The 17,167-nt window shown below is 39.2% G+C and overlaps 1 protein-coding gene across 1 annotated transcript; it reads right to left on the reverse strand.

The window, feature by feature from the left end:
- Positions 1–11,860: 11,860 nt before the first annotated feature.
- LOC147607711 (uncharacterized) lies at positions 11,861–12,830 on the reverse strand. Its single transcript, XM_086790800.1, has 2 exons — positions 12,039–12,830; positions 11,861–11,938 (listed from the first exon to the last, which is right to left on the reverse strand). Exons 1-2 carry the CDS (start codon positions 12,828–12,830, stop codon positions 11,861–11,863), a joined length of 870 nt encoding a protein of 289 aa, XP_086646926.1.
- Positions 12,831–17,167: the final 4,337 nt, after the last annotated feature.

Genomic DNA, 17,167 nt, shown 5'->3' on the forward strand with positions numbered 1-17,167 from the left:
ATTTAACCAATTAAAATATTTAAAGATATTCTTTCTATCACTTAATTTCTTGACCTTAATTCCCTAGGTAGAATTATGGTGGAAATTCATCTTTTGACACTAAAAATTAATTCAAATCCTTCTTTTCTTAAATATCATAAAAATTCTTCTTTTAACTAAATACCAATATCTATTTTTTTGAATAAGCTTGAAATCCCTCTTTTTCTCATTTAATGAGTGCAATCCAAATGTCATGGGAATTTCTCTTTTATCATAAATTAAATCTATCTAAATTTTCTCTTTAAATTAAATAAAAATATTCAATATTCCAAATATACTAAGAATTCTTTTTTTTCCATTTAAATGATTGAATTCCAAATATGATGGGAATTCCTCTTTCATCATTTAAATCTATTCATGCATAAAATAATTGTAACTAAAATTTTTCAAATATCCATTAATCCTAATATGATAAGAATTCCACTTTTTCCATTTAAATGATTGAATTCCAAATATGGTGGGAATTACTCTTTCATCATTTAAATTTATTCATGCATAAAAATAAATTTAACTAAATTTTCTCCTAAAAATTAAATAAAAATATCCATTAATTTCATTATACTAGAAATTTTACTTTTCTCATTTAAATATTTGAATTCTAAATATGGTGGGAATTCCTCTTTCATCATTTAATTTTATTTATGCATAAAAATAAATTTAACTAAAATTCTTCTTTAATTTTAAATAAAATATCTATTACTTTGGTATTCCAAGTTTTCTCTTTCTCCATTCGAATACATGGATCTCCATTATCATGGGAATTCCCCTTTTATCATAAAAATGAAATTACTAGAAATTTCTCTTTTTCTCTAATTAACTATTTATGCATAGACATTAAAATCAATTTTCCATGGATATGATGAAAATTATTCATTTAACATAGGATGACTAATCCTAGAATATGGTAGGAAGTCCTTTTTTCACATTATGCATAAAAATGATTTATGTGTTAATTTTCCAGAAATTTTGCCATAGCTCCGCTGATGCTATTACTGATAATTTTTAATAATTTTGAAAAGCATAAGGTTTAGTAATACAATATAATAGAATAACTATCATTTGGATCAATATCCAATTTATGGACTTGATTCCTAAGTTCACCATAATTTAAGTAACATAAAAGCATTAAAAAGCCACTTCTTTGGCCTCTAATTTGACTAGCATAGAGTTTACTTGTAGAATTAAGAATTGCTCCATGAGAAGCATCATTTGAATATAGAATTGGTCATAGGAATGACCATTCTTTGGGGGGGGAGAGATATGCTTAAAAAAATATTTTAAATTAATCATAAATGTAAACTTTATGTGATTAATCACTAAAATTCATTAGAGAGCTTTGTTTGCATTGAAGAACCATGCAATTGAATACTTCTCAAGCTTGAGAGGGGTTGAGAAGTCAAAAACATTAGAAGATTAAGAAAAAAGACCATAAAGTCACACTTTACCTCTTGTTTTGCTTGATTCTTTAGTCTGAGGAGAGGCCTTCAACCAATCAATTGGTTAGAAAAAAGACCATAAAGTCACACTTTACCTCTTGTTTTGCTTGATTCTTTAGTCTGAGGAGAGGCCTTCAACCAATCAATTGGTTAGTATGTTGAGGAAAGCTCCAAAGAAGGTTGACGAGAGAGAGAAGCTCCAATCTCTTCAAATTGTAGAGGATTTTTAGAGGATAATAAAAAATATGCTTATTTTAGAGTAATACTAGCATGGTCTAGTTTCACAGATGAGAATACAAAAGAATGAGAGTCTATTTATAGGTGAGGGAGACCACTACCTGAGTCCAACTAAGTTCTAGAATTTTCTAGCTTAAGTTTGGCTGAATTTGGACAAGATTTGGACTAGTTTGTCTCCCTTTTTGATTTGGTTTGATCCAGGAGAGAGGAGAGATAAAAATATCTTAATATTTTTGAGTTTAAAACTCCTTCACATGTGTGAAATAGGTACCTCCTTGAAGGCTCCCCCTTTCCTTACCAAGGTGTCAAAATTGTATGATTACTCCAAAGTATCTCATTTTTTTAGTAATATTTCATAATTTTTAACTAATAAATCTTGTACTCAGTCTCAACTCTTCATCTTATGTGGGCATTTACTCATTTTTGGGTATTTTCTTTTATTCATTGGATTTATCTCATCCCAACACTTGGATTAATCTTATTGGTCCATAGGAACCTTAATTGGACCATAATCCAAAAATTTCACAAAATCTTGACCCTTAGGCTAAGGTCTTTTAAATCATTTTTAATTGATTCCAATTGCACCTTGGAAATTTTATTTTGATTTTTTGTTTCAGGAAAACATATTTTTCATATTTGTAGAATTTATATATCCAAAAATATCTCGATATTGAATTACCACTCTCTAGAAATTTTTATCTCACTAGGCAAAAATAAGGAAAAATATTATTTTCTTATATTCAAAAACAGGGAATGATTAGAGGGTATTGAGGTAAAGGCTTATTTATTATTCAGGCTGAGGAGGAATCTTACATTTCATCTCTAGCCACAATTGCGCAAAAAGCATCCATGTGGCCCGAGGGAGACATGGATCCAGGCTGAGGAGGAATCTTACATTTCATTTCTAGCCACAATTGTGCAAAAAGCATCCATGTGGCCCGAGGGAGACATGTCTAATTTTGCCCAAGTTTTTGCTAATATGGTGCGAGAGCTCATCCAACAGATGACAGACTACATGTCTCAACAGCAAGAAGTGGCACAAATTTGATAGAGATACATTTTATTAGCCAAATCCTAGGAGAGAGCAATATCTGAGGAGTTATACCAGACAAACATCTAGTTCATATAGAGCTGTAAAAAAAAATTGATCCAACAAACAGAGCAGTTGGGCACGGCCATTTCTAGGATTACGGAGCTCCACGAATAGGTTAACCAAGCCAATGCAGCGGTCGTGATAGCCCATAAAGAGCTTACGGTCATCAAGGGACTATATCAGGAGGCCGTGAGCTGGGCCCAAATAGCAGAGGAAGCTCTTGCCCGCACCACCGTGGATTTTGCAAGGCACCGAAACTTAACAGAGGCCACCCTCCATCACTTACACGAGCAGCAACTCAGAGAGGCAGAGGCCCGGGCTGCCCAGCCACCCCATGAGCCGCTCGATCATAAGGTGGACGCACTTATGGAGACCACAAGTGAGCTCCCTATTTTGGCATTCCCCCCTCAAGCCCCTGGTAATCTCCTTGACTTGCAGTATCGAGCCTCAACCTCCTCCAACACAATATTTATATAAAGGAGTCCCTGTCCTGCCAGCAGTTCATTTATGCTCTCTCCAAGATCCCCCTCAATAGCCTAAGCCTCATTCCCCTTTTTTTTTTCCAAGGGCTGATCACTTTCCAACACCCTCATGACTTCTTTGAGCTCCCCTTCCACCCCCTTCAAGCCACCCTAAAACAACCTGGAACCTATTACTTCGCTATGGTTTTCCTATCTCAGCCCCATCTGACCTCATTGAGTTATCCTTATTACCAGATGGTGTCTGCCCTTACCCTTATCTCCCCCTCCTCTCGAGCTAGGCACTGCAGTACCTCCGCACCACGGCTAGCATCTCATCCATGACTCCTATATCTCCCTCCTCAAGGATCCTCTACCACCCTACTCAGCACCCGGCCTCCTCATTCTCTACCACCATTGCTTCACCCAAATCGAGATCATGGAGGCCACCGGCATATGCCAGTTTAATGACACACACATCGCTTTTCCATGGGATTTTAGCAAAGCTGAGGCTACCCTTGTAGTTACTTTTTTCCATGCCCATGGTCCTTAGGATGCCGCTACAGCTGGCCCTAACCCCGATAACGATGATGGCACACATGGGCAGGGCAGCTTGCCACCTCCGAACCAACAAGCCTTTTCACCACCCCCTCCTCCACCCTCAAGACCCTCATCTGCATCTCCTCACACACAACCCCCACCCCCACCATCCCCCTCAAGCATCCCCACCCCCACCACCCCCCTCAAGCACCTCCACACTTCCACTTTTTGGTTCCCCAACTTCTTCTCCCCCCCTTCACTTTCCCACTCCACCCTCATCACCCACACCCCCCTCGCCACCTTCATTATCCCTTAACTTAGGAATGCACACAGCATTTAGGGATATCTCCTCCACCTCTGCTAGACCCCCACAGTTCCTCGACTCAAGCCTCACCACCTGACCTTCGTCATCGAGACCCCCTCCACCCTTGTCACCGGCTCCGCCACCCACCAATCCACCACTCAAAGAAGGGGAGATCCCACCACCATCTGAGCGCGAGGAAGTCAACCCTTTGCCAAACTCCTTGAATTGGTGCGATCCCCTAGATCTCACGGAGTTCAAGCAGGCCATCGCCATCTTGCTCGGTCAACAGGTCTAGCATCACCCCATCACCTGCATTGCCAATCGCCTTGATCTCCATGTCCTCCACCCGTACCTTGATGGCAAGTTCACCCACTCCGAACCCCTGGCGGCTACCACTGGCCACCTGCTGCTACTCGTCCCATCACCTTGATCTCATGGGAGAGTAGCAAGCCACCTGGCAAAACGACCCTTCCTCAGTAGGCCCTTTATTTGGGAGGTTTATTGCAACGTGCCCCACACATTGAGAATCAGCCCAGATTACCTCCCCATCCACAGACGGTGGGCCTGGACAACCTTCCACGCCAAATAAGAAAAGAACCCAAAGTTGCAATTTAACTTCCCTTGGTTCTCACCCCCGTCATCGCACAACCCATGTACAGAAGAAACCATGGTCAGAGGTGCTTCAACGATTTCATCCGCCATTTACGACCAGGTCCTGGACCCAGCAGTGATTGCAACCATCCGCTTCTTCAACGTTATCATCACTTTGCAGGAGTCCTTCCCAACATAGGACCACTACTTCAAGGGAGCCCAGGGCCTCACCTTTGACATCAACAAAGGGCCCACACTCAAGTAGCTATTTGGCTACTACAAACTTATCATGTGGATGCCTGCTTGGCGGCTCCAAACTTTCAAAGACATGATGGAGATCATGTTCTGGACGAGCTACCATGTCTTCCATTGTGCCCCTCCCACTCCTACTTCGAGATGGGACTTCATCCACACATACTCTATCACCTATAGATAGCCTTTTTTGACCAGTTCCGAGGACGGACCTCCAATCAGGAGGGGGGTATGTTAACCACTGTGGTTAACATGACCTTTCGTGTGGCTACCACATTACCTTTGTAATCCATCTTTTTACATTACCACTGTGGTTAACATTACCTTTCGTGTGGCTAGCACATTACCTTTGTAATCCATCTTTTTTTGTAACCGCTCTAAGCACCAATTGAAAGATCCCTACCCCCTCCACGCAACGAAATCGGGGGTGCTAGCAGTGGAAGTAGCACTTCTTGCACAAGGCAAAGCCTCGCCCACGGATATCTGGACACTGGAGACTAATCCCTCGGTCCTTCCAAAACCGAGCCCGTAAAAACTTCCCTCGCCTAGAAAGCATGGGCGATTCCTCCAGGATATTTTTTTTCTAACGTAGTCAAGAGCCTTAACTAACCAAACTGATCCAACTGAACCTGTAAGTCACATGGTTAGATCAAGGAAGAATCTTGCACTTGGATCATAGAGACCAACGCTTTTTTCATCATTGATTCTTTTCCATAGAACAAGACTATCCGAGATTTACTTCATCTATCGTACCATAACAGAATTGAGGCTCATTTTAGGGATCCATGAGTCCAGCCTGACCCCATCCAATCCCATGGGTTAGGCCAACCACTGTAGTAGTGATAGGATCCATTTAGGAATTTGGTTATGTTATGTTTTGCCCCGGGTACCTGGGAAAAGAGTTCCTAGGCCCCCTAGCTGGCGCTTCAAGCAAAGTTCAAGATAGTCACACCACTTACACACCCAATATGAAATTGCCTTTTTCACAGATTTAACTGTCTTTAAAATAATCTTTTTATGAAACCATAGTATCACTGATCGTAATCCTCCAAAATATCCAGGTTGAATTCTAATTTCCAATCATTCCTTCATTGGTGTACCTATGGCATCATTGGCAACTAGAATGCTCACCACTTGTCCACTATGGGGCCTTTTCAATAGTTCCTAGCTCATAGTACCCGGAAATATATTCACTTATAAAAATCCAGATGGACTCCCATTGAAGATCAGCAAGATCAACCAACAGATCCATATAAAAGAGCCATGGGCTCATCCATTGAGGACCAGCAAGGTCAATCAACCAAATCCATGCCCGAGTTTAGAAAATAACTCTAACACCTTGTTCCATTTTTCTTCCTGGATGCACGCGTGGGTATCTTTGGCAACCCAGAGCCTAAGCACCGTATGGTCAGCACCCTCTAGGATACTTCACAGGTCACCTAGCGCTTCACTCATAGGCCGCTTCCTTGGTCCCTCATCCACCGTACTGAAAGCTCACCATTTAAATCAAATCGAGGCTGGTCAAGACCTCGGCCGACCTTGCTACGTGAGACGTCCTCCGTTGACTCTTTGTCTGTTGCAACTTTATCACTTAGGTCTCCACGACCTCATTCACAAGATGGTCAAAATGCTTCCCTAGCATTCTTGACATAAAACAATCATTTAAAAACAAGTCATAAATACAGTTTCTTGACATAAAATAGTCATTTAAAAACAAGTCATAAATACAAATTCTAACGAACTCTCATCTTTTCACATCATTTCTTGTTATCCCACATTCTTCTAAATCAATTCACTTTGCTTAATCCACATCCAATCATACGTATTCTCATCGTCATTCATCCATTCTCATCCAATCACATCATATTACATCTCATCACATCTATCCACATCTATCCTCATCACATCTCATCCATTCTCATCACATCTCATCCATTCTCATCCAATCACATCATATTACATCTCATCATATCTATCCACATCTCATCCATTCTCATCCAATCACATCATATTACATCTCATCACATCTATCCACATCTATCCTCATCACATCTCATCTATTATCATCTACCTATATCCACATCACACCACATCACATTCATTCACATCTCATCTCATCCATTCACATCTAGCCCGATCCACATCACATCTCATCTCATCCATTCACATCTAGCCCGATCCACATCACATCCATTCACATCACATCTCATCCATTCACATCTATCTCGATTCACATCACATCCATTCACATCACATCTCATCCATTCACATCTATCCTGATTCACATCACATCCATTCACATCACATCTCATCCATTCACATCTATCACATTCATTGTATCCCCATCCCATCACATACATTCTATTCACATTACATCACATCCACATCATATCTCATTTATTCCATCCACATCTATCCATATCTCATCACATCCATACACATTCCATCTCATTCATCCACATCAATCCAGGCATTCACATGCACGTCTATCCAAATCCATCCATTCATTCACATTCACATCCACATATATTCACATCACATCACATTTCATCCACATCTCATCACATTCACATCTACATCCCTTTTACGTCACATCTCATCTCATCCACATCCACATCCATTTACATCACATCACACCTTATCCCATCCACATCCACATCCATTTACATCACATCACATCCACATTCGTTTACATCACATCATATCTTACCACATCCACATCCACATCCATTTACATCACATCACTTCCTATCACATCCACATCCACATCCACATCCACATCCACATCCACATCCATTTACATCACATCACATCACATCTTATCACATCCACATCCACATCCATTTACATCACATTACATCTTATCACATCCACATCCACATCCATTTATACCACATCACATCCTTTCACATATCCTCACATCTCAATCATCTCTTCATTCACATCCACATCCATTTATATCACATCTTTTCACATATCCTCACATCTCATTCTCATCTCTTCATCCACATCCACATCCATTTATATCACATCCTTTCACATATCCTCACATCTCATCCATTCACATCTATCCCGATTCACATCACATCACAACACATTCATTCACATCACATCTCATCCATCACATTCATTGTATCCCCATCCCATCACATACATTCTATCCACATTACATCACATCCACATCTATCCACATCATATCTCATTCATTCCATCCACATTACATCACATCCACATCCATCCATATCTCATCACATCCCTACACATTCCATCTCATTCATCCCCATCCATCCATTCATTTACATTCACATCCACATATATTCACATCACTTCACATCTTATCACATTCACATCCACATCCATCACATCACATCCTATCACATCCACATCCATTTACATCACATCCACATCCACATCCATTTACATCACATCCTTTCACATATCCTCACATCTCATTCTTATCTCTTCATTCACATCCACATCCATTTCACATTTAGTAACATTTTCTATTTTTGATACCGATGAGACTTTTCTAAATTTCTGCCAATTTCTTGGCCTAGGTAAAGGTTCTTTTTCTCAATGGATATTTTCATATTCTTTCTCAATTTTCTCAAGTGAAATATATTCAATATTCTTCTTTTGAGTAAAAGATTCATGGGATTTACAAAAATCAATTCTACCCATATTTCCCAATAATGCTCGAAATTCCACTTTTGATAAATACTCATAATTTGAATTATGCTAAAAATTTCTCTTTTTTCATTTAATTTCTTGGATCTCAAATATCATGGGAATTCCTTCTTTTGCATTTAAATGATTGAATTCCAAATGTCATGGGAATTCCTCTTTTATCATTTAAATTTTTCTCATACATAAAATAAATTTATCTTAAATTTCTCTTTAAATAAAAATATTCATTATTTTAATATACCAAAATTTTACTTTTTCCATTTTATTACATGGATCGCCATTATCATGGGAATTCCTCTTTTTGCATAAAAATAAAAATACCAAAAATTTCTCTTTTCTTAATTTAATTATTTATGCATAAATACTAAAAATTTAGTTTCCCATGAATTTGATAAAAATCATTCTTTTAGCATAGGATGTCCAATCCTAGAATATGGTAGGAAGTCCTCTTTTCTCATTATGCATAAAAATGAGTTATGTATTAATTTCTAAAATTTTTGCCATAGCTCCGCTGCTATTACTTATAATTCTCAATATTTTTAAAAAGAATAAGACTTTATAATACAATTATGACAGAATAACTATCATTAGACCTAAATCCAATTTATGGAATTAAATCATAAGTTTACTCTAATTTTATTAGCATAAAAAAGCCATTTTCTAACCTCTAGCTCAACTAGCATAGAGTTTGATTTTTGAATTGAGAATTTATCAATGAGAAGCATCCATTTGAATAATAATTAGTCATAGGAATGATAATTCTTTTGGGGACAAAGAGATATACATAAAAAGCATCCTAATTAAGCATAAATATAAACTTTTTGTGATTAATCATTAGAATTCTTATAGAAAGCTTAATTTGCATTGAAAAACAATTCATTAGAAACTTCTCAAGCTTGAGAGGGGTTGAGAAGTGAAATCATTGAGAATATTAAAGAAAACCATGAAATTACTTCTTACCTCTTGGTTTGGCTTGCTTCTTTATCTTTAAAGGAAGTCCCCAACCAATCAATTGGTTTAGTATGTTGAGAAGAAAGCTCCAAGGATTGTTGAAGAGAGAGAGAAGCTCCAATCTCTCCAAAAGTAGAGGATTTTTAAGGGATAATAGAAAATATAAGTATTTTAATGTAATACTAGCATGGTATAGCTCAAAGATGAGAATACAAAACAATGAGGGTCTATTTATAGGTGAGGGAGGCCACTAACTGAGTCCAACTAAGTTCTAGAATTTTCCAGCTTCAGTTTGGCTAATTTGGACAAGATTTGAACCAGTTTGGCTCCCTTTTTGATTTGTTTTGATCCAGGAGAGAGGAGAGATAAAAATATCACAAATTTTTTGAATTAAAAACTCATCCACATGTGTGAAATAGACACCTACCTCAAAGGTCTCCTCCTCCTTACCAAGGTGTCAAAAATTCATCATTTCTGTAAAATATCTCATTTTTTTAGTAATATCTCTTAATTTTTAACTAATAAACCTTGTACTCAGTCAACTCTTCATCTTATGTCAACATTTACTCATTTTTGGGTATTTTTTTTATTCTTTGGCCATGTTATTATGGTTAAAGCATCCCAAAAACGATTAAGCTTATATATTGTAAAACCTATCGAGGTTGATGAAAAGTCTCCAAAATGGGAACCTCAATGGCTACGGACCTATTCCCGGAGGAGATCGCTAAATTGTTGCATCTTAGGGGGAAGTTGATCATGATTTAGGGATAAAGACTGTCTAAGAGAAAGTGCAAGATGTAAGCCCCAACAGTAATTGAGTTAAAGGAACAGCTCTCTTATTTGATTACTCAAGGGTTTATTCAACCTATATATCACTCTAGGGAGCACTCGTTCTCTTCTAGAAGAAAGGGGATGTCACCCTAAGACTTAGTGTGTGGATTATTACAAAGGCCTTAATCAATGCACCACCAATACTAAATATCATATTCCCCACACTAATGAGATTTTTCATAGGTTTCATGATGGTGCCAAGTATTTCACTAAGATCAACTTTAGATCAAGATACTAACAAATCAAAATACAAGACTTGAGGCCCAAAACGGATGCCTTGCGGGCCAAGCCGGGTATTATTTGTAAAGAGAAACTTTACAAGCGCACTACCTTCATGTGCACATGGGTGTAGTCCGAAAAGTGTACCTTTTAGAGTGAGGTGTATGCTACCGACATGCCCGGTAGATAGCACTATTGTAATTTGTAGCATACTCTATCGACAAGCCCAATAGATAGCATTTTTATATTATGTGGTTGACAAAAAGGTGCAACCACTCACCCAAGCCACATGGGCTACGTTACATAATTTTTGGAGCAATGTGCGTATAATGATTCCATTGACCCTTCGCGACGAGTCCGCATGTCAGCAACACAATTATTTGTGCCTTTGACATGTTCGCATTTGAACTTCCACCAGGCAAACCATCCCGCCCACCAGAGAAGTCGACCATTGCCAATTTTTAGCACATTTTCTGAAGAGAGAAATCCCATGAAATTATTGAGATCTGTCTTTAGTGTGAATTCCCCAAGACGAAAAAACAGTCCAAAATTCTCAAAACAATTTTTGGTGGATAGAATTTCCTTATGGATAGAAGGATAGTTCTACATCATGAAATCTTCCTGCAGCATATTTGCAAATTTCTTCCTTCCCATCCTTCGATTCCATGAGAATTCTGTCCCAATATTTGTTAGAGGTGTCTGAATAGATTGTAAGATGTCCATCTGTGGGGAGACACATCTTTGGAAGAGAGGCAAATATTTCTCCTTGATCTTCTTGACTGCTTTTGTCTATTTGCTAGTCCATTCGGACTTGTGAGTCAAGAACTTTTGGAGAGGTTGAGGGGGTAGATCCAAGAGACATAGTTGAGACATCCAAGGAACTTTTGTGCAAGCTTGACATCCGAAAACTGCAAATCTTTTGTATAACATGTTCTTGGAGCATTATCTATCTAAATAAATTGTTACTTCTAAAAAATTTATCGTCTGAAGGAACATGTGAAGCTTTGTTTCAGAAATCACAAATCCAAATTTCTGAAGTTCATTGAAGACTTGTTCCATGTGCTCAAGGTGCTCTTTGAGACATTTTGAGAAAATTAAAATGTCGTCGATGTAAGGAGCTGCAAACTTCCTGAATTGCCTGAAGACTGAGTCGATGCATCTTTGGAATTATGAGGGTGCATTCTTTAATCCGAATGGCATCACTTTCCAAATGAAATTGTCCTTATGGGACTACAAAGGCCGTTTTGTGCTTTTCTTTCTCGAAAATCCTGATTTGATGAAAACCGGACTTCATGTCTAGCTGAGAGAACCATTTAGCAGAGCAGAGATTGACCTGATCAGATTGTCTTTGTTGGGGATAGGATACTTTTTATCTATCAGCTTCCTGTAGTCTATCTCACCATTCTCTTTTTTCCTCTTTTGATTTCATTATGACTGTTGATGAAGAAAGTAGGAGAAGACCAATCTGAATCTGCTTCTTCGATTAATACTTTGGCTAGCATTTCTTGGATAGAACTCTTGCATTCTTCAAGATCATCAGGATTCATTCCAGGGTGAGAGGCTTTGGTCGGAGTGGCTCCTTCTTTAAGTGGTAGCTCGACTTCAAATTTTGATCTTTCCCATTTGGCAAGGGGGTCCTCAGAGCAAAGGTTTAGATACTTTTTATGCACAGCATCGATTTTTGCAGCATACCTTTGCCTTTCAATGTTGAAGAACGCCTCTGTATCCTCTTTGTTTGGTAGCTTGACTACCTTCTTGATAGGGCTGTTTATAAGGGCGGCTACTCCTTTTATCTTCAGATCTTCATAATGTCCCTTTTTAATCTTGATTCTAAAGATATTCCTTTCAGGATACACTGCATACATTTCGAAGGTGCACACAAAATCGATGCCAATTAGGATATCGCAGTCATGCTTCTCATGGACATACAATCTGATGAGAATTACTAGATTATTGATCAAGATGTCCATGACAAATGTCTCTGTGATTAGGCCTTTAGTGCCATTTGCATTAGTGATATCTATTTTGCATTTTTTCATCCTTTTGGGTCGAATGAGCCCTAGCTTGATTAGGCTTATTGTGGCACCAGTGTCGATGAACATGTCGAGGGGGAGGAAAGCATATTGATTGTTAGCGATCTCTGTTCTGATCCTTATTCCCACAATTATTTGATCCAGAGAGCTACTTACCATCTTGATACTAGTCTCAAAGGAATTGGCTAGTGCTTTTGTGCATTAAATTTGTAGTAGCTCCATTTTGGCTAGGAGCTCACAATTCTTTTCTAGTAGACAGTCGAGATCTTCCTGCTCTCTCGCAATTACCTTTTTGTACTTTTGATGTTCTTCTTTCAACTGCATATTATTATGGGCAGATGGTTGATTATTCATTATGGTCTAGTTGTAGTAGAAGGTCACCTGTCTTAGTTCTTCTGATTGTTTAGCCAATTCTGCTTTAAGTTTTGTCACTTCTTCCATGTTGCTAGGGAATTTCCCTTTCGCCTTGACTGGCATTCTGGGTGGAGATTCATCTCTACTCCAAGAAAATCCCTTGGTTATTTCTGCTACTTGCTGTAGGGTGAGATAATTCTTCTTCTTTTTAGAACATTCCTCTTCCTCTGAGTCCTCTCATTGTCATAGTAGTTCTTCAAGCTGTTTGTAATGTTGTTTTTTGAAGATCGATGGTTGTAGAGGAATTCTTCTTCTTTATTATAGTCGGGTGTTTCCCAGTGGTGGTTATTATTATTTCCACCATGCTTGCGCTAAGGGTGTCTACCAGTGCTTCCCTGCTGGTACTCCTTTTGCTTCCAATGTCCACCAATGCTTCCCTGTTGATGCTCGATTTGCTTCCATTTCTTCTTTTCAGAACCGGGAAACTGAGGTTTAGTTCTAAAAGTGTTGATTCTGATAAACTTCACTAATTCTTCTCTAAAGTCGGAGGAGGATTCTTCTTCAGTAGACGACGGTGAAGGACTTGGTTCTTCTTTTGTAGACGATGGTGGAGGCCTGAGAAGTCCATGAGGACATCCACGAAGATATCTCTAGCAAGTTCTGAATCTGTTTAAATAAATTCATACTCTGCATTTTCTATGAGGAGAGCCTTTACCTTCCTTTTACTTGCCTTAGGGAAATCTTTGGCATAGTGGCCTTTCTTGGCACAGAGAAAGCATGCATCACATGTATTTACTGCTTTCTTTTTGAAGACTCTTCTGAATGGTTTTCTTTTGCAAAACCTTTTGTGTCCTTTGGAGACTTTTTGTATTGCCTTATCTTACTTCTGACAAGAGAAATTTTCCGTTCCAAACTTGCATCCATAGTTTCTAGATTCATTCCAAGTATCACAAAGCTTCACTAGAAGGTTTCCTCTTTCATTATAACTCTTCATCATTTTTTATGCCCTTTTATCTTTGCACATTTGTTGCAGAGTGAGGAGGATGTGCCTATGCACTTCTCCAAATGTCATGTTCTAAAGTTGCTCCAAGACCTCTGTTACTTGCTTCATCTTTTGTGGTTTGAAGATCTTTAACAACCTTTTCTGATAACTCCTTTGGATAAGAGCTAATGTAAAAGTGCTTGGCCGAGGGATCATTCCATAGCTGCCCTTTTGGTAGATCAATTGTTGAGTATTATCCCAATATTCGTTGATTCTTGTTAGATCATAGCACTTCATTCTCTAGAACTGATTTTTATAATGTTCCTTCTCATCAACTCCTTCTCCAAAAAATTACCTGAGTAGAAGCTTTTCAAGAGAGGCTATCCCTTTGCCCATCTCTATGGTTTGTGTTTTTATAGGAAGTCGGTACCACCATGCTCTCAAATTTCCTTCAAAGAAGGTGAGTAGAGTGAGCATCGCCTGATTTGGATCTTTTTGATCGATGGAGGTTTTTCTGAAGAAGTATGCAGTCATTCTATCAAGAACTGCTTTGGCTTGTTGATTTGTAAGGCCATCTAGGTTTATTGATTGTAGTTCTCCTTTGTTTAGTAGCTTCGCTCTACTGATGGCTCTCCTTTCTCAAAGGGGACTACTTCCATGTTGACCTTTCCATCGCTCCTGATGAGTTCGGTTTTTGCAAGCCATCTGTTGTAGTCAAAGACGCTTTCAGAGTCATCGAGGATGTAGGGAGCTCTTCTTGTGATATTATTTATGTCTTCTTCCAGGGAGCTTTCTACCCGCCAAAAATTATTTTGAGAATTTTTTATTGTTTGTTCTTTCCATGGAATTCACACAAAAGACAGATCTCAATAATTTCATGGGATTTCTCTCTTCGGAAAATGTGCGAAAATCGACAACGATCGACTTCTCCGGTGGCCGGGATGGTTTACCTACTGGAAGCTCAAATGCAAACGTGTCAAAGGCACAAATAACTGTGTTGCTAACATGCTGACTTGCGAAGGGTCAGTGGAATCATTATACGCACATTGCTCCAAAATTAATGTAACATAGCCCACGTGGCTTGGGTGAGTGGTTGCACCTTTTTGTCCACCACATAACATAAAAATGCTATCTATCGAGCTTGTTGATAGAGTATGCTACAAGTTACAACAATGCTATCTACCGAGCATGTCGGTAGCGTAACCTCACTCTGAAAGGTACACTTTTCGGACTACACCCATGTGCACATGAAGGCAGTGCGCTTGTAAGGTTTCTCTTTACAAATAATCCCCAAATTGACTTGCAGGGCACCCGGCTTGGGCCTCAAGGCATCTAGCTTGAATGACAAAACATTCGACTTGGGCTTCAAGGTATCAATCTTGGGCATCAATACATACTTGGGTATAAATAAGCGCCCTCACAAAGAGAGAGATACGCCTTATGATGATGAAAAACAGGTAGAGGGAGAAGAGACACACACACAGGAGTAAACCCTAATGTATATTGTAAACCCTAACCATAGAGGGAAGCCATCTCCCTTCTCACACTATGTAAGATCCCTGTCCCCACCGCACAACAAATTCAGGGGTACTAGCAGTGGAAGTAGCACTTCTTGCGCGGGGCAAGGTCCCACACTTGGGGCCTCGCCCACGGATATCCGGACAAGAGACTAATCCACCTACCATAGTCAAAAGCCTTAACTAACTGAGCTCATCTGACCGAACCCGTAAGCCCCATAGTTAGACCAGGGAAAAAGACTGTACTTGGATCATAGAGATCAATGCTTTTTTCCTTATTGAGAGGCACATCCGTTGATTCTTTTCCATAGAACAATTTTTGTCCGAAATTTACTTCATCTATCGAACTAAATAGAAATAGAGTCTCGATTTACGGATCCATCAGTCCAGCCTAACCCCATCCAGTCCCATGGGTTAGCCAACCACCCAACCACTGTAGTGATGGGATCCAATTAGGAATTTGGTTAGGTTTGGTCGTGGGTACCAAGGAAAAGAGTTCCCAAGCCTCCTAGCCGGATGTTCATGCAAAACTAGTCACACCACTTACACACCCAACATGAAATTGCCTTTTTCTCAGCATCAGTTATCTTTAAAACAATCCTTTAATGAAACTATTGTGTCACTGATCACAATCCTCAAAATCTCTGGTTGAATCCTTATTTCCAATCATTCCTTCATCGGTGTACTTATGGCATCATTGGCAACCAGAACGCTCACCACCTGTTCACACAGGGGCCTATTCGATAGTTCCTAGCTCATAGTAATCGGCAATAAATTCACATAACAAAATGGAATCTCCATGGAAGATCAGCAAGATCAACCAACAGATCCATATAAAAGCGTCATGGACTCATCCGTTGAGGACTAGCAAGGTCAATCAACCAGATCCATGCCCGATTTCAGAAAACAACTCTTACTCCTTGATTCAATATCTTCCACGACGCACGTGTGGGTATCTTCGGCGACCCAGAGCCCGAGCACCGTATGGTCAGCACCCTTTAGGATCCTTCGCAGGTCACCTAGCGCTTCACTCATAGGCCGCTTCCTTGGTCCCTCATCCACCGTACTGGAAGCTCACCATTTAAATCGAACCGAGGCTGGTCAAGACCTTGGCCGACCTTGCTACGCGAGACGTCCTCTATTGACTCTCCGTCAGCAATTGTAACTTTATCAATTAGGTCTCCATGACCTTAATCCACAAGACGGTCAAAATGCCTCCCCAGCATTCTTGACATAAAACAGTCATTTACAAGTAGGTCACAATTATAGTTTCTATAATGAACTCTCATCTTTCCACATTATCCCTCATTAGTCCACATTACTTATTCCACATTCCATTCATATGTGTACTCATTCTCATCCAATCACATCATTTTTCCATCTCATCACATCAGATTCATTCACATCACATATCATTTATTCACATGTCATCACATCTCATCCATTCACTCATATCGACGTCACATCATTTCACATACACATTTGCATTCATTATTCCACATCCACATCCACATTCGTACATCCACATCCATACATCCACTTCCACATCTGCATTCATACATACACATCCATACATCCATTTTCACATCCACATACATCCATACATCCATTTTCACATCCACATTCATACATCCATATCCACA

The sequence above is a fragment of the Cibotium barometz genome, chromosome 55 (assembly GCF_041138505.1).
Source record: "Cibotium barometz isolate CiBa-2024 chromosome 55, ASM4113850v1, whole genome shotgun sequence".
Taxonomy (NCBI): domain Eukaryota; kingdom Viridiplantae; phylum Streptophyta; class Polypodiopsida; order Cyatheales; family Cibotiaceae; genus Cibotium; species Cibotium barometz.

What these genes read in the sequence shown, in the direction of transcription:
- LOC147607711 (XM_086790800.1), bottom strand. Translation starts at nt 12,830, where the DNA reads ATGGTAAGTAGCTCTCTGGATCAAATAATTGTGGGAATAAGGATCAGA. An exon ending in AAAGAGGAAAAAAGAGAATG is followed by an intron (nt 11,939 to 12,038) that starts GTGAGATAGACT and finishes TGGTTCTCTCAG; the next exon opens with CTAGACATGAAGTCCGGTTT.